The following is a 15,617-nucleotide window of genomic DNA, read 5'->3' as shown; positions in this document are numbered from 1 at the left end:
TGAACCTACCACTTGATCCTTTCCTACCACGCCGACATTTGCCCTGGTAGAGGAGATGCAGGGAGGCTAAAACTGCAGGAGCTTCAACAGGAACCGAGGCAGGGCTGCAAACCACAGACAGCACACTGCGCCCCACACTCAGCACAAACCAACTTGGTTCAGTTTCTGCCTTTGAATACAGTCTTGAAAATACTCTGTGTGGTGACATGGCAGGGGAGGGGTTGGGGTACAGCTCTACTGGGCTCACTGAGTGCAGCAGCTGCCTTTAGGATAAAGTGAGCTGCGCAGGAACCAGCCACTTTTCCATGAGAGGGTATTTTTACTTGAAAGAATAATTGCCAAACTTTAGTTATTCAGACTTGGGTAATTTGGCAGACTGCTCTAGGAAATGAACAAAGTGAGCTGCTCATTACAAGGAAAATTGGAAATATTTGATGCTGGCGACAAAATGTGAGCTCTCAAGCAAACACTCGAATTTTGGAAAACTCGCTCGCATTCAGCACTCTGGACCTGGAAGCCTCCCAAAGCTTAAACACCTTTCTAGAAGGCTGGCTGGCTCTACATGAATCTGTCAACATTCGGAAGATCTGCCCAATTCAGCGAACCAATATTTTTCTGAATGAGCAACGCATGGTGTCACAAATCACTCGGGCAAGAGGTCCATGCTAAGTTTGAAATCTACCTATGGATTTAACGGCACAGCTCATGGACACGGTTCCAGATGTCACAGTGCAACTGGCCTTGATGGGGCCACCACTTGAGTTTTGGTGTCATAAAAACAAGGCCTGCGCTGTTTTTAACAAGTGGTAAGCTACATTTCTAAATGGGCTAAATGCCACAGTAAGTACCCATGTAAACAGAAACTCTGAAGGTCTTCCATAATTGTTATGATAGTAGGGGCCTGTCAGAACAACTGCATTTGCATATCATTTGCATACCCAGGCTCTTCCCAATGTATCTGCCTGATGTTTTTGTTATTTCTGAGTTTCCTCACCATTTCCCTCCCCTCCTACCATTATCTTCATGTTCAGAAATTCCTGGCTGCTTTCGGGACACCTGTCTCCAACTTAGGCTACACCCATGTTTCTATCATTTTCTTGAGTGCCTTCTCTGTTACCCAAATATGCCAACTTAAAATTATTTTCTGAAAACCCAATTTAGTCAAAATATTCCAGATTACTCTAGAAAGTCGGCTTGGAGTCCTAGATTGCTTCCACATCTGCTTCCCCCTCTATGCTATAGGCTACTGTTTCCATTCCAATAACAAGTCCAACTGCGGCAGAGGGCCTGGCTCCCAGCACACTGCCGAGTCCCAGTGTTCAAAACCAGAAGGGACAATGAAGAAAGACATTCCATCTCCTTCTCCTGTCCCGACCTAACAAAGCCTGAAGAGATTCTGATAGACAAAGCAGAAGCAAGACATTGTAGACAGGCCAGTGGTCATGCACTTCAACCCTTAGCTCCCCACTAGGCAGATAGACCCCCCTCCCCCCCCTCTCTCTCTCTCACACACACACACACTTGCAGGCATGTCAAAGATGCCTGCTACAAATTTAATCATGGGCATCTTCCCAGAGGCGACTCCCTAGAGACCTATCCAGTTATAATTAAAGATGATACCACGATGGCATTGCTCCCAGAAGGCAGGACCTTTGGGCTGCATCATTTAAAACAGTCTGTAACCTTGGGGCCAGGTGGTGACGTGCAATACCAACCCCATCATCTGTAAGGACAACGCTGAGGAGACTGAGTGGGGAGCAGGACAGGACAACTTGGCTTTGTTATAATTCCCTCTTTAAATGGGATTACGTTAGAGAAATGCCTGAGCTACTTTGTTCTTCATAGCAAAGAAAAGGCTGACAGAGCCACCCTCCTCGTCTCTACAGCTAGCCCTGTGTCACCGGCTTTTGTGATTCTCACCACCCTTGCCCAAGTGTGTTGTTCTTGCTTGGACCAGCTTCTTGGCCACTGCCTCATTTAGCAAATTCTGTTTTCCAGGGCTTTCCTCTCTCGATAAGCTAGGGCAAGTCATTTCCTTTATTTTTTAAAAAAAGTTCAACCTGTAGGCATCAATTTAGGTTACAATTTTTATTTACTGTCTGCAGCAACATGAGCGTCCACCCAAGTGTCCTGAAGAAGGGAGCGCACAGATATTTTGTGTGTGAGTAGCAAAAGTTAAATGACAGCGAGTGTTCTTTATTAGCAATCGGCCCTCCAGGCTTGCAAATGGCAGCGGAGGGGGCTCAAGTGCCAAGTGAAGGAAGTTGCCACGTGTGGGCAGGCACACCTGCCCACAGCAGAGCCGAACACGTGCAGTTTCCAAATAACCAGCCATGGGGGCAGCATGCTTCAGCAAGGAAGGAAGAGATCGCACTACCCTCGGCAGAAGACTCATCCAGCTGGAACAATCAGTTCATTGGCCAGGGTTCAAAAAGTGGTTCTCACCTTAAGAGGACAATTGAAAACGCTAGGGGATGAAGTGGAAAAAAAGGAGAGTGCAACACTCTAATCTAATCTGAAAAGAACAAAACGTGATTTCCAGAAGAGCCCTGCTGGCTCACAAGAACAACTTCGTCTTCTCTGGGTGCTCTACACCGCTCTGACCAGACGGCCCCCAAGGTGGAGTCAGGGGGATAGACTGGAGGCGTCTCAGCCTCCAGAGGGACAGAACACTTATCTCTCAGCGTCTGGCAGACCCTCGGGAGAAAACTCAGAGCTGAGTGAAAAAAAGTTTCCTACATAACAGAAGATAGAGGAGAAGTTTATGACTGAAGTTAGAATCTCACTTCACACGCCGGTGGACAGAAACCGGGATTGTGGCAGGAGTCACTGCTCTCTGGAGAGGGGGACTCCACACAGTCATTTCAGTTGGGATCTTCAAACCAAGGCTGAAAGTTAAGTTTTGGTTTTTAGGACAAATCACATTTGTAAGATTTTTGCTCGTGGCCAAGACTGACTTTTCATGCTAGGATCCCTTGTAATAGACATGTCTAGTCTTGCCCATGGCATGGCCAGGCAGGGGACGAACTGGAACGCTCCAACCAAGACCAAGGGATGTAGGTTTGGGACGTGAGATATGATTTTTATCCACAGTGGCAGCTAGAAGTGACACTATGAGACCCATCTGAAAGAAGGAAGGGAGAAACAGGAAATGAAAGACGGGGTTCACTCACTGACTCTCGGCCTTCACCTGCACCTTCCTAGGAGAGGCCCTGTAACTTTCTTGCTGTTGTGTCCGGTGTTATGGTCAACATATGTTTTTTATTTCATAGGGTATGCCCACTATGTGATGAGAGTTTGGTTGGTGACCTACTCTTACGCGGGTTCTTTAGATTGCTTAACTTAAGGAGTTCAAATCCATAGATACAAGCTGAAATATGACTAGAGCTGTAGAACTTTCTTTGCAAGGGCAGCGAGGTCCTCGGTTAGCAGGTGGTAATGACTATCCCCACCCCAACCCCCACCCAGTGACTTTCCGAATGAACTTAGTGACTCTTTACACTCTGATGAATACTGAACTTCATGCTTTACACAAATTTCCCAGTATTTCTCTGACAACTATCCACACTAGATGAGAATACAGTCTAGAGATGGTAAAGTGGCTGCTCTAAGTTCAGGGTGATTAGAAAGTTCTGGGCCCATGTTCCTAAGCATCACACATTCCTTCCCTTTGGGTCTACAGAGAGAGCGGCCTCTGTGTCTTCCATGCCACACTAGCTCTTCAGTGCTTTCAGACACACATTCATCTTGTTTACCTGCTCCCTGTGCTCACTAGCCCCCTCTCAGGGGTTAAATGTTATGATTGCTTTGCTCTCAATTTGTAAAGCATCATTAGTTAGCCAAGGTAATCAGAATTAATGGCAAAAGTGATAGTCCAGACACCATCTTGTCACATCAAAATCAGGCTAACCCTGAGAGAGACTTAGGCAGCTGTTTTAGATGAAGAACATAGGGTACTGGTAGTGAGAACACCATTACTACCTCCACTACCATCTAGTCCCATCCACTATCATCAACCACAGCTATGGTCGACTAAACATCATCTGTCTGCCTGATACATGGCCAATTCCACAGCCAAACAACATAGGAGAGTGTTACCCTCCCTGACTTTTGTTTGTTTAGGGCACTATTGGGGAGGTTGAGGCAGAAGGACCAGCAAGTTTGAAGCCTACCTAGTCAACTTAGAACCTGTCTCAAAATAAAAAATTAAAAGCGGGCTAGTGTCTTAGGATTTCTATTGCTATGAAGAGACACCATGACCACAGCAACTCTTACAAAGCAAAACATTTAATCATGGAGGCTCGCTTACAGTTCAGAGGTTTAGTCCATTATCATCATGGTGGGAAGCAAGGCGCCACGCTGGCAGACATGGTGCTGGAGAAGGAACTGAGGGCTCTACATATCTACTCACAGGCAACAGGAAGTAGTCTGTCTCACTGGGTGTGGCTTGAGCATGGATGAGACTTAAAGGTCTGCCACCACACTTCCTCCAACAAGGCCACACCTCCTAACACTGCCATTCCCTTTGGGGGCCATTTTCTTTCCAACAACCACATCAGGGAAAGCTCAAAAGTAGAATGCTGGTCTGGCATGTTTAAGGTCTCGTTCTAACTTGCTTGCTCTTGGGATAAATACCATGACCAAAATATGGTGGCTAATATTGGCTATCAACTTGACATACTTGGGAAGAATAATCCTTGGTTGAGAAACTGCCTGCACCACACTGCTCTGTAGGCATGTCTGTGTGACACTTTCTTGATTGCTCAATGATGGAGGAGGGTTGGGCCCACTATGGGTGGTGCCATCCCTAAGCAGGGGACTGGGCTGTACATGGCCTCTACTTTAGTGTTTGCTCCAAGTTTCTGCCTTAGCATCCTTCAATGATGGACCGCAACCTGAGAGATGAAAGAAATCTGAACCTCCCTGAATTGCTTTTGGTGATGATATATGACCAAATTAGAACAGGCCTTAACATACCAGGCCAGGTTCAACCTCTGGGATATATCCCCAGCCTTCTTTTTTATTTTGAGACAAGTTCTAAGTTGAGCACATTGGCCTTGAACTTGGGTCCTTCTGCCTCAGCCTTGAGAGTAGCCATGAGGTGAGAGGCCTACGTCACCAGGCCTGGCTTATTACCCCCACTTTATAGTCAAAGCAGTTAGTTCAGAAAGGTTACAAAGGCAGTCTGGCTCCTAGATTTTTATGGAACTTGGGAGAAAGCTTATCCTTATCATTATTGGTTTGACCCAGCAGCCGTGCTAAAAAGAAACGTTAAGAAAAATGAAGCATAATGTCTGATTTGTAACTGGCAGCCAGGCAGCAACTCCAGATTATTCTGTGACTGGGGGAGTCATGCGGGAACCCACACCCCACAGCAAGCGCTCAGGCAGAGCTGCAAACCACGCCAACACAAAACCCCTCTTCTCTGTTATTTTCTCAGTCTCTAATCTTGATTTCATGATGGTGTCAATCAAAACTGTCTGCTAAACGGAGCTTCACACTTAGAAAAACGTGAAAGCTCCCGGAGAGTCCTAGTGTCCCAGAGTCATTGCCGTGCTCCTTCCTGGCCAGCCGGCTTGGTTCTTTTCTCTATGTTACTTACAGGGCTTTCTGGGAACAGAGATGTAGAAAATGAGGTCAAGCAGGGAACTGAGACATTACAGAGCGGCATCTAACACTTTGCGGCATGCTAGGAAACACACAGCCGCCATGTTAGTGTCTATGTGGGAGTACCAGCCAGATGTGCCCATCACTGCCTATTAGTGTACCAAACATATTACACAGCTGTGCACCATAAAGTTGTTTAGAACAGCCATGAAATTGTATTTTGAAAATATGAGTGGTGTGTGTGCGCATGTGCACCTGTGTGTACAGTGAGTGCAGATGCTGATGGAGGCCAGCAGAGGGTGTTGGATCTCCTGGAGCTGGGGTTTCAGTGAGGGTGAGCCAACACGACAGGTGATGGGCACATCTGGTTAGTATTCCACAAAGTCACACTAATATGGCAACTGTGTGTTTTCTAGGCATCTGCCACAAAGTGTCTGATGCCTTTTTTTATGTCTCATTTCCCTGCTTGATCATATTTTATCCATCCCAGTTCCCAGAAAGCCCCTGTTTGGTGTAGGAGGTCCTTCTGTCTATGTGTTGCTTTCATTGGTTGAATAAAGAAACTGCCTTGGCCTTTTAGGACAGAAATTAGGTAGGTGGGAAGACAGAACTGAATTCTGGGAGAAAGAAAGCAGAGTCGGAGAAAGAGACGCCATGGAGCTGCCAGACATGCTGAATCTTTCCCAGTAAGCCACGACCTCGTCGTGATATACAGAGTAACAGAAATGGGTTAAATCAAAATGTGAGAGTTAGCCAATAAGAGGCTAGAGAGAATGGGCCAGGCAGTGTTTAAATGAATACAGTTTCGGTGTGATTATTTTGGGTGTAAGCTATCAGGGCGGCTGGGACGACAAGCAGCCCTCTCCCTCCTGTTACACTTTGTTCCTATGAGTAACACAGAGGAGAGGACCAAACCGACCTGAGGTTCTCTGTAAAAGAATATGCACTCTCACCTAACCTCTGGGTCAGCTCTCCAGCCCCTCAAATAGCTCTTACCAATGCTTTATTTTATAATTTATAGAGAAGTTCTTAGAACAGTAGAAAGAAATGTCTCTCCCCAGTTCTAATGTTTTCCTCACAGGCTCTGCCACACATTGTCTGTCCTGAACCTGTTTTAGATGGTACTTTGTTGAGATCTTGTCCCTTTATCCATAAACACTTCAGAGTATATTTCCTAAGAATACAGTTTTACAGGTAAGGAAATACTACTTTTCCTAGTCAAAATTCAAAATTAGCACACAATCGGCCAGAATAAATTAAAAATGTCCAACTACGAAGAAAAGGAAAACTGATTATTCTTCATAAGAGAAAATATTTAGATCTGTTTTGCTACTGGGATATTCGTAGACCTTGCCATGGTTCCTAGCACATAGCAGATACTTATAAAAACCTACCAGCTTCATAAAGCAAAACTTTCTGTGACATTTTAGAATGTGAAGTTTTCTAAACTAGATCAAAAGCAAAACACCAACAGAGGCAATCATTTCTTTATTACCTGTAATCTGTAATTTCCATGGTACAAGGCGTGAAAAGCTTCAGGTGCAAAGGACTTGGGGGTTCACTTCTTAAAGATTTTACTTTTAGCATTGTTTTTAATTGTGTACGCACACACTTGAGTACAGGTCCCTCAGAATCCAGAAGGCGGCATTGGAGCCCATGTGGTTGGAGCTGCTGAAGGTTGTGAGCCACTCAACAGGCATGCTGGGAACCAAAGTCAGACCCTGAAAGAGCAGTCTGTGTCCTCAGCCATACATATCCATCTCCAGATCCAGAGGATTCCTTTTCACAGACAACAGTGGACAGATCACAGTCTAAACCAGGGCAACTTTGTCTCCCTCAGGGCTTTCTTCATAAGTAGCGATTTCTGATGTACTCTCGGTACATGGCTGTATCTTCTTTACCAAGGGGCTGCATGAGACCGTGGCTGGCCTGGATATGGGCTTGGAAGATCTCTGTAGACTTTCTGTCTACTCGTGGGGGCTGAACTTCATAGATGTTGTCTTGCGAGAAAGCTGAAATGGGAGTTCTGTAAGAGATAAAAATGAAGGCTGCATTAAAGAAAACCAAAAGGACTAGAAAGAGCCAGCATGAGCACCACCGTAGCTGCTACTGGCCGCCTCTCCTCTGGCTGCAGACTGCTGGATAAACACTGCCTGGAAAGCCATCCCTGATGCCCAGGCAGGGCAGAATCCCTAGTTCTGGGCCTCACAGAATGACAGCTTTATAGTTTTGTGTCCATCAGACGGTGGCTATACCTAAATTTTGTTCTTTGTCTTTGAAGACACTTGGTTTTGCAAAGGAAGATCAAGTATGAATCAATGGAGCAGGAGACAGTCATAACTCTGACCAATGAGTTTACATTGGAAGAATGTTTGCTCATTGAACAAGTAGTCAGTAAATGAGAACACGGCTAACAATTACTTATGTGTAGTTTCTTACTTGAAATTCTCAAATCCTAAAAAAGCGACACTGCCTGGAACATCCGGCCTGACTACAATGCACTGTTCTCCCTTCCTCACGCTACTACCTGCAAACGTTGTGTGTCATACAAACATCAGACATGGCCTCAGATCTCACTGGGGATGCTAGTATGAAGTGACTGTATCTTGGTGTGCTAACACTCACTTCTTAATTCCACAACACATCTGGCCTCAGGCTTTTGGGCGAGGAACTGTGGATCTGAGACCAGCAGTTGCCTTCCTTTCTGAGGGACTCAAGAATCCTCTATTCAAAAATGACCCTCTGTTCTCACCCACACAGCCGACTACAGTGCTTGGAACCTTGACCCATCCCTCGAGGAAGGCACCGTCTCTAGAACGGCCTTGTCAAAATTCATGGTGGCGGTGGCTGACATGCCCTTGGTTTCCAGCAATGTGAATGGCCACCAGGTACTGCACACTTAGCTAGTCAACTAACAAGTCAGAAGTGACACAGAGGACACACGTGTGATGGAAGCGTGCTGTTCACTTGTGTGCTGACAAGGTCAAACAGAGGCCAGTGGTCAGAAGGGACAGGACACTAGACATGGTGAAGGACAAGGACAAGTGAGCACACACTTCATGACTTGGCCAACTTTCAAGAAGATTCTATATGCTCTGGGAACCAAAACTGGGGACTCAGCCTTGCTCCTGGGCATCTGGTAGGAGTCCCGGGCACCTGATGCTCACTATTTGCTTAGGTGGGCCTCAGGAGCTAGGGGAGGGGTGTGTGATCAGCACAGTGGACCTCAGAGGCACCTGGAATGTTAGCTGTCTGCTGGAACCCGGGTGGCGCAGTAACATGAAGGAAAAGAAAAACCATTCAAGAGTTCGTCCGCATCCCTGGATCTATGTTCATAAGATGTGCGGCCCTTAAATGTGGGCTTTCCTTACTCCTCTCAAATACCATTAAGGTAGAGCCTGGAGAGATGACTCAGCAGCCAGACTGCTGGCCCTGAAAGGAAGAAGACTAGAGCTTAGATTCCTAGAACTCACACAAAGGCCAGGAGGGCATGGAGGTTGCTCACAGCTCCTGCTTTAGAAGGCAGAGACGGGATCCTATTCACCGAGCCCCCTCTTGATAGGGTGTCTCTGTGTACCCCTGGCTGTCCTGAAACTCACTTTATAGACCAGGCTGGCCTTGAACTCACAGAGATCCACCTGTCTCTGCCTCCCAAGTGCTGGGATTAAGAGCATGCACCACCGCCATCCGGCACATGCCTTCTCTTTTAAATGACAGAATGCCACTAACCTTACACTGGAGGGAACAGTTTAAGGTTTAGTTATAAAGGTATGAGCAGCAATATTAGATTCACCTCTTATTTTCTAATGAGGAGACTTTTTCTTTTTTACCTCCCCATAGACTTCTGCATTTCTGAGGTGGGAATGAAAACAGCATCCATGACCTCACAAGAGGCTGCTGGAAAGAGAAGGGGTGGAGGCAGACACCCCCACTACAAGACAGTCTCCATTAGACTGATGACATCTGTTTCCAGATTTAAAAACTACACACGGTAGAAACTGTGACAGGGTTTTCTTTTGTGCATTCCAGTAGAGAGACCTAACTTACTATTGTACTTATATTACAAAAATATAAATAAATAAAACCGCCAACCTCCCCCCTCAAAAAAATTCACATTTGCCTCCTGGCCACAAACAGAGGAAATATATTTTTAAGCTTCTCACAGCCTCAAAGGCAGAAAACCTATTGCCCCTCATTCAAATGCCAGTCATATTTCTGGGCATAAAATATGATAATTACATTGCAGACTCACTTCTTTTTATCTATGAAACGCAGTTCCATCTTGACAGTGTGTTCCATACTTCCCCCTCAGGGATTGTTGCGGTCTTATTTAGGAGAATATATTTACCAATTCATTTACAGGCTGCTTAACACATATCGTTTGGCACCTCAAATGTTGAGCACTGATGACATTCAGCCTCAAGTGCTGTTTCTGCTCACAGAAGAGAAAACACTCTAGGCAGAAATTCACTAGACAATGCACCAGACGTTTCTAAGGAAAACCCTCATTGGTGCCTTTCAATGTTCTTTGTTCAACACGGCTGCTGTGATCATAGCCCTTTCTGATAATAACCTCTATCTTACACCTGCATGCAGAACTAATGATTGAGCCCCTTATAGTTCAATTCCTGTTGTGAGGCCTTTTCTAGCTCGCATGTACTGAGTAATCAGTAATGTACATTGGCTTGGGTGGGGCTGCAATGTTTTTAGAATTCGGTGACTTGAGGAGCCATGGTTAGTGGCTAAGATACTAGATAAAATTGGGGTTAAACTGTCAGACATCACGTTAGTAACTCTAACAACCATATAGGATCGTTTTCCATATGTTAAACTATCAGACGACACATACGTAACTCTAACAACCATATAGGATTGTTTTCCATAAGTTAAAATCTTATGCCCTTTCTATGATCAGCATTTGGGCATCCATCAAACCCCACTAGGCATTTCTTGACATTCTAGTAAGAGTTCCAGACTGAAGATCCATTTCCCTTCCCAGTGTTCTGCCTGTTGCTAGCAGAACTTTCAATACTTTTGTGATATTTGTATCATCAAATGCTTCCTTGTTGATCACAACTTATCCAGAGAATCAAGAGAATGCCACGCCGAAGATTGGGTGATGGTTTTAGGCCATTTGGCTCAGTCTTTCTGGGAGAAAACACTTAGTAGGTCTAATTTGAATCCACTAAAAAATAGAGGTCACAGTGGAGCAAGACTTCAGCATGTGCTTCAGTGACCTGTCTTTGCTGTGACCTTGTCTTTGTTTCATGATCTCCACCGGGGACTAAGAGCCCTCATCATCTAATTGCTGGTAGTGTGCCTAGCATAGGCATCCCCAACTAGATGGATCTTCCTTTCCGTGTCCTCAGCGACGTCAACTGTTAGCTTGTGGATGCTGCTCTAGCACGTCCCCATCACTGCCCATGGCTTCTCTCTAGAGCTTTCAGACAGGTGCTTGTGGCTTTCCAACAAGACGCTCACACTTTTGGAGCCTAGTCTTGAGTCTATCAAGATGATACAGTGGAAAAGGATTCAGTTCTTCGGAAAGTAAAACCAATATACTTCCTTCTATAGCTAGCTCACATTCGGAGAGCTCGAATATAAGTACCTAAGACCAAAATGCGGCTCTCAAAGTGTACAATACGGTAGCAGTTGGCTGTATGTGGCAATTTAAACTTCCACCTAAATTAATTTAAATTAAGTGTATTTAGAATAGTCTTCAGTATTACTTGCCACACAACAAGCGCATGACAGCCACCTGTAGCCAGGCAGAGCAGATGGGGGCTTCCCCATTACCACACCAGGTTTTGCGTGGTGTGTTATCCTAGAATGTCTTCACTGTTAGCTTTCTCCCCGGGAACGTGGGGTACTTGTCTTTCTACGCCCATCTTCATACTATAAGCATGTGCACTGCGGGGACCAGCGTTTCCAGGCTTCCCATCTCACCCGGTTACTCGGTCCTTCTAAGAACTGGATGCACTGTTCTGTGTGCCACTTAGCAGGGGAGTCTTTCAAAATGACCCGGTTAAAGCTCCTTACAAATGTATGGCTTTGCACACCCTGACTGGGCTGCAGTCTGTTCCGCTACCCTTCTTACAGGGTTCAGGTTGTCTTATCCGTGTCCCGTGGTGGCTTCTCCCAGTCCACCGAGTCCTCCTGACAGAACCCTATTTATTACTGTCAGCTTTCTTCCCATCTGAACTGACACACTCCATTTTTATCTTATACAGTTCCTGACACCGGCCCAGAGGCAGCAGCTTCTTCTAGAAGCCCTGGTTCCTATTAGTGGGAAACTGGCATTCTAAGGCTACACTGCAGGTCTAGGAATTCTCATCATCTTCATGCCAAGGAGGATGGACAAAGAGGATGACGGAATTTATAAATACTGAAGATTTATTTACCCACAGTAAACACACGGCAGCCGCAGAACAGCGGTGCGAACACGGCCAGCATCAGTATGAGCCCGAGGACAGGCTTTGCATGCTCGTCCTGTCCACGGCTTGCTCGGAGCTGTCTTCCATTCAATAGTGCACACTATTTGACCACAGAGCTATGGCATCTTAGCCTCTCCTTTAAACCTTTAAACCTTGACTTTGGATCTACAGACAGCCACAGTCTACTACTGACAATGAACTTCATATCCGTGGCTGTGCTAATAAGCTTTCTGTCACTGTGACAGAACACTTGAGACACTCTGCTTATAACGAGAGGAAAGGTTCGCAGATGTGAGGGTTTTCATCTATGGTCTTTTGGGCCTGCAGTGGATGACAGAAGCTGCTAAGACACAGACAGAGAAAGAGGGGAGGCCAGAGTCTCAATATCCCCTTAAGGGCACGCCCTTGATGACCTAACTTCCTTGCACGAGGCCCTTCTGCCTCTCAATAGTGCCACTAGCTGTGGACACGTGAGCTTTTGGGGTCACTTATCTGAGCCACAGAAACGTCTCTAGTCAAGCTATCTAAAGCTGATTTCTACTCTGTCCAAGGAAACAACACTCCCTGGGGTCTCAGCCACAACAAAACCCTATTTCTACACTTAAACTTTGAAGAGAATATCCTTTCCTTGATAGTTTGAAGTATGGTCCTTACTTCTTTTTCTTTCTGTATCCTTTATACCTTATGACAATCCAGCACTCTTTCCACAAGAAGTCTTTATGGGAGGCCAGCAGACATTTCTCCCTTAAGGTTTCCTTACACACACCAGGGCATCAGTCAGTGCAGGCCGACACACTCAGGCACGCAGTGTGCTCTCATGACACCAACTTAAGGAGCCTCACGCTGGCTTTTCTTTTTGCCTGTTTTAGCTGTCTTTCTTTGTTAAGGTGGCTATTTATCCATGTTAAATATTGCCGATTGCCAGAATCTGACACTTTAAGTCATTTTAATGTCGTCTTCTTTGTTCTGAACGTAAAAGTTTTGTATCTGAGCTCATTTTGAGCTGGCACACGGCGTTTCCAGACTTTAATGGACTCATCTTGCTGGCATGTGCTTGATGTCAGTGGGATGTTTGTAAGCTCTGTGCTAGGTTTTTCTCATAACTTGTGTTACATGGGGCTGGCCTCTGGTACTCTCCTGCTGTGCTGCTGTGCACTCCATAAGATTCCCTGGGCCTGTGGGAGGCAGGGAAACCTTCCTAACTTCACAGCGATCCCCTTGTTACCGCATCACTATGTCCAAAAGCATGCCAACGTGCCCTCCAAGGCTTCCTTTGTGTTCAGATTCTTACATCTGTTTTTCTTTTTGGTTTTTGAGGAAGGGTTTCATGTAGCTCAGTCTAGCCTTGAACTTGCTATGCAGCCTTGAAAGCTTGATCCTCTGCCTTCACCCCAAGACTGGGATGTAGGGCACGTTACCTGCTTGACCCCCTCATCTTCACTGGCATTGTCCTGTTCAACTTTAACATCAGCAATTTCTCCTCAGATGTGTTCACTACCCAGGAAGAGAGCTTTGATGATTAGATTTTAAGAGCTGAAGTGATCTAGTCAGTTTCACCTCCTTTTAGAATTCACTAAGGACAGCTGGACACATGTGATACAATCCCTCCGAGAATTAGCAGCCAAACTAAGATTACCTGCTATGACTTCCAGGGGGGACCTGTCAGCTACTCTTGGTCCTCATGTTCTGAGCCTTGTCAGGCACCTGGCAGCTCCTTACTTGTTTCTCACCCATGCACAAACGCTGGTGTTATCCCCACTATCTCTGTTCTGAGACCTGACAAATACCCTGCCATGCTGTCCGGGGTGAATCTGCACTGTCACGTGTGCACGGCTGCCTGCTGATGGGCTTCGGGCAGGTGACTGGATCTTGAGAGCTCCTACAAAACCACAGTTTAACCGACTGGTGGACTCATTAGAAAGAAGCGGGATGCAGGAAGTGGAGCCTGATTGGAGGAAGCTTCTGAGTGGCAGCTTTTTCTGGGCTCTGCCCCTGCCACTTCCACATGCTGCCTTGTGTGAAGGGAGCAACCTTGGCCTTCACCCCACCACAAGCTCTGTTTTGTCATGACTCAGGAACAAAGGAACCAGCCACGCATGGACTAATAACCCTGAAATCACGACCCTGAAAAAATCTTTCTGAGTTGTTTCCATCAGGTATTTATTGCAGTTAAAAAGAGACAATGTTATGGCAATTCAGTCTTGCTACCCAACTGGTTTTGCATGAAGATCCAGCAATAGAGAGCTTCAAAAATTATTTGGGCTGGAAGATGGCTCAGTGGGGTGAAGGTATGGGCTGCCAAGCCTGATGACTTCAGTGTGATCTCTGGAACCCACATGTGGTGTGGGAAGTCCTTCTGTCTATGTGTTGCTTTTATTGGTTAATGAATAAATAAGTTGCTTCGACCAGCAGCTTAGCGGAATAGAGTTAGGTGAGAAAAACTAAATTGAATGCTGGGAGAAAGAAGGCAGAGTCAGAAAGACACCATGTAGCCACCACCAGGATCAGATGAGCCAGAACCTTGCTGGTAAGCCACAGGCACATGGCGATACACAGATTAATAGAAATGGGTTAAATTAAAATGTAAGACCTAGCCCATAAGCTAGAGCTAATGGGCCAAGCAGTGATTTAATGAATACAGTTTCTGTGTGGTTATTTTGGGCTGAGCAGTTAGGAACAAACAAGCAACCTCTTACTACAAATTGGCACTCCAATGTGTGCTAGCTAAATCCACACAAAACCTGACAGGGCTTGGAAAGGAATCCTAAACATTAAAAATCAGTTTAGCTGCATTTTTTTTTTCAGATGGGCTCTGCTTGCTGGTGGCATGCTGCAGCTCCTTTAAGAGAGGTCTTCCTGATTCAGCAGTAGCAAAACAAACAAACAAAAAACAAAAACCTCACATAGTTTCAAAATGGCATCCTGGTTCACCAGCACAAATGGCCCTGACTCTTTTGGGAGGTCCGGCCAAGGAGAATTTAAATGCGGTTTGTAAGCAGCATGTTATAAACTGCTTAATGGCTCCACATAGACCCACTGCATAATTGGAACTGGGGCAGTGTATGCAGCTTGCAGAGGCATTCAACCTGCCTCCACCATGCTGGACTGGGCAAAGCAAGCAGGCAGGGCCCATGCTGGACTGGGCAAAGCAAGCAGGCAGGGCCCTGTTGGCCCTAGCCATGGCTGCTTAGCATTAAAAAAAAAAAAAGTGGTTCTGGCCAGAAAATAATTACAGATATACAGATTCAGAGGGAAAAAAAAAAGACTTCTTCAATGGGTCGCAGTGTGTTTAAAAAATGTATATAGGCTCAGGAGAGAAAAGAGAAAGAATATAGTTATAAAAAGAAATGTTTTTTTTTAAAGGTAAAGTCTTTAAAGAAAAAGAGTACAGACAGTCATAGATTAAAAGGAGTAAAGAAAAATAAGCCACGTAAAGATGGAATATGCACAGAGAGTCTGGATTATGTATACTATTGGGTTTTCTTTCAACTTTTTGACTGCAGAAAGACATTTTATTCTTGGGACTGCTGAGCTAAGTCAACATATATACTTTAAAGATATCTTGATTTTAAAATT

The 15,617-nt window shown here is 45.5% G+C and overlaps 1 protein-coding gene across 1 annotated transcript in view; it reads right to left on the bottom strand.

Annotated features, from left to right (window-relative positions):
• Window positions 1-7,080: 7,080 nt before the first annotated feature.
• Window positions 7,081-15,617, bottom strand: part of Fig4 (FIG4 phosphoinositide 5-phosphatase) — a 106,463-nt gene continuing 97,926 nt past the window's right edge. The window contains 1 exon segment of the mRNA XM_050120509.1: window positions 7,081-7,633. Within this exon segment, the coding sequence (XP_049976466.1) occupies window positions 7,456-7,633 (178 nt within the window). The 3' untranslated portion in view covers window positions 7,081-7,455.

The sequence above is a fragment of the Alexandromys fortis genome, unplaced genomic scaffold, assembly GCF_014885135.2.
Source record: "Alexandromys fortis isolate MF-2015 unplaced genomic scaffold, M_Fortis_MF-2015_v1.1 scaffold_175, whole genome shotgun sequence".
NCBI classification, from domain to species: domain Eukaryota; kingdom Metazoa; phylum Chordata; class Mammalia; order Rodentia; family Cricetidae; genus Alexandromys; species Alexandromys fortis.
Note: the sequence above shows the minus strand (reverse complement) of the source record. Positions and strands in the feature narration are given on the sequence as shown.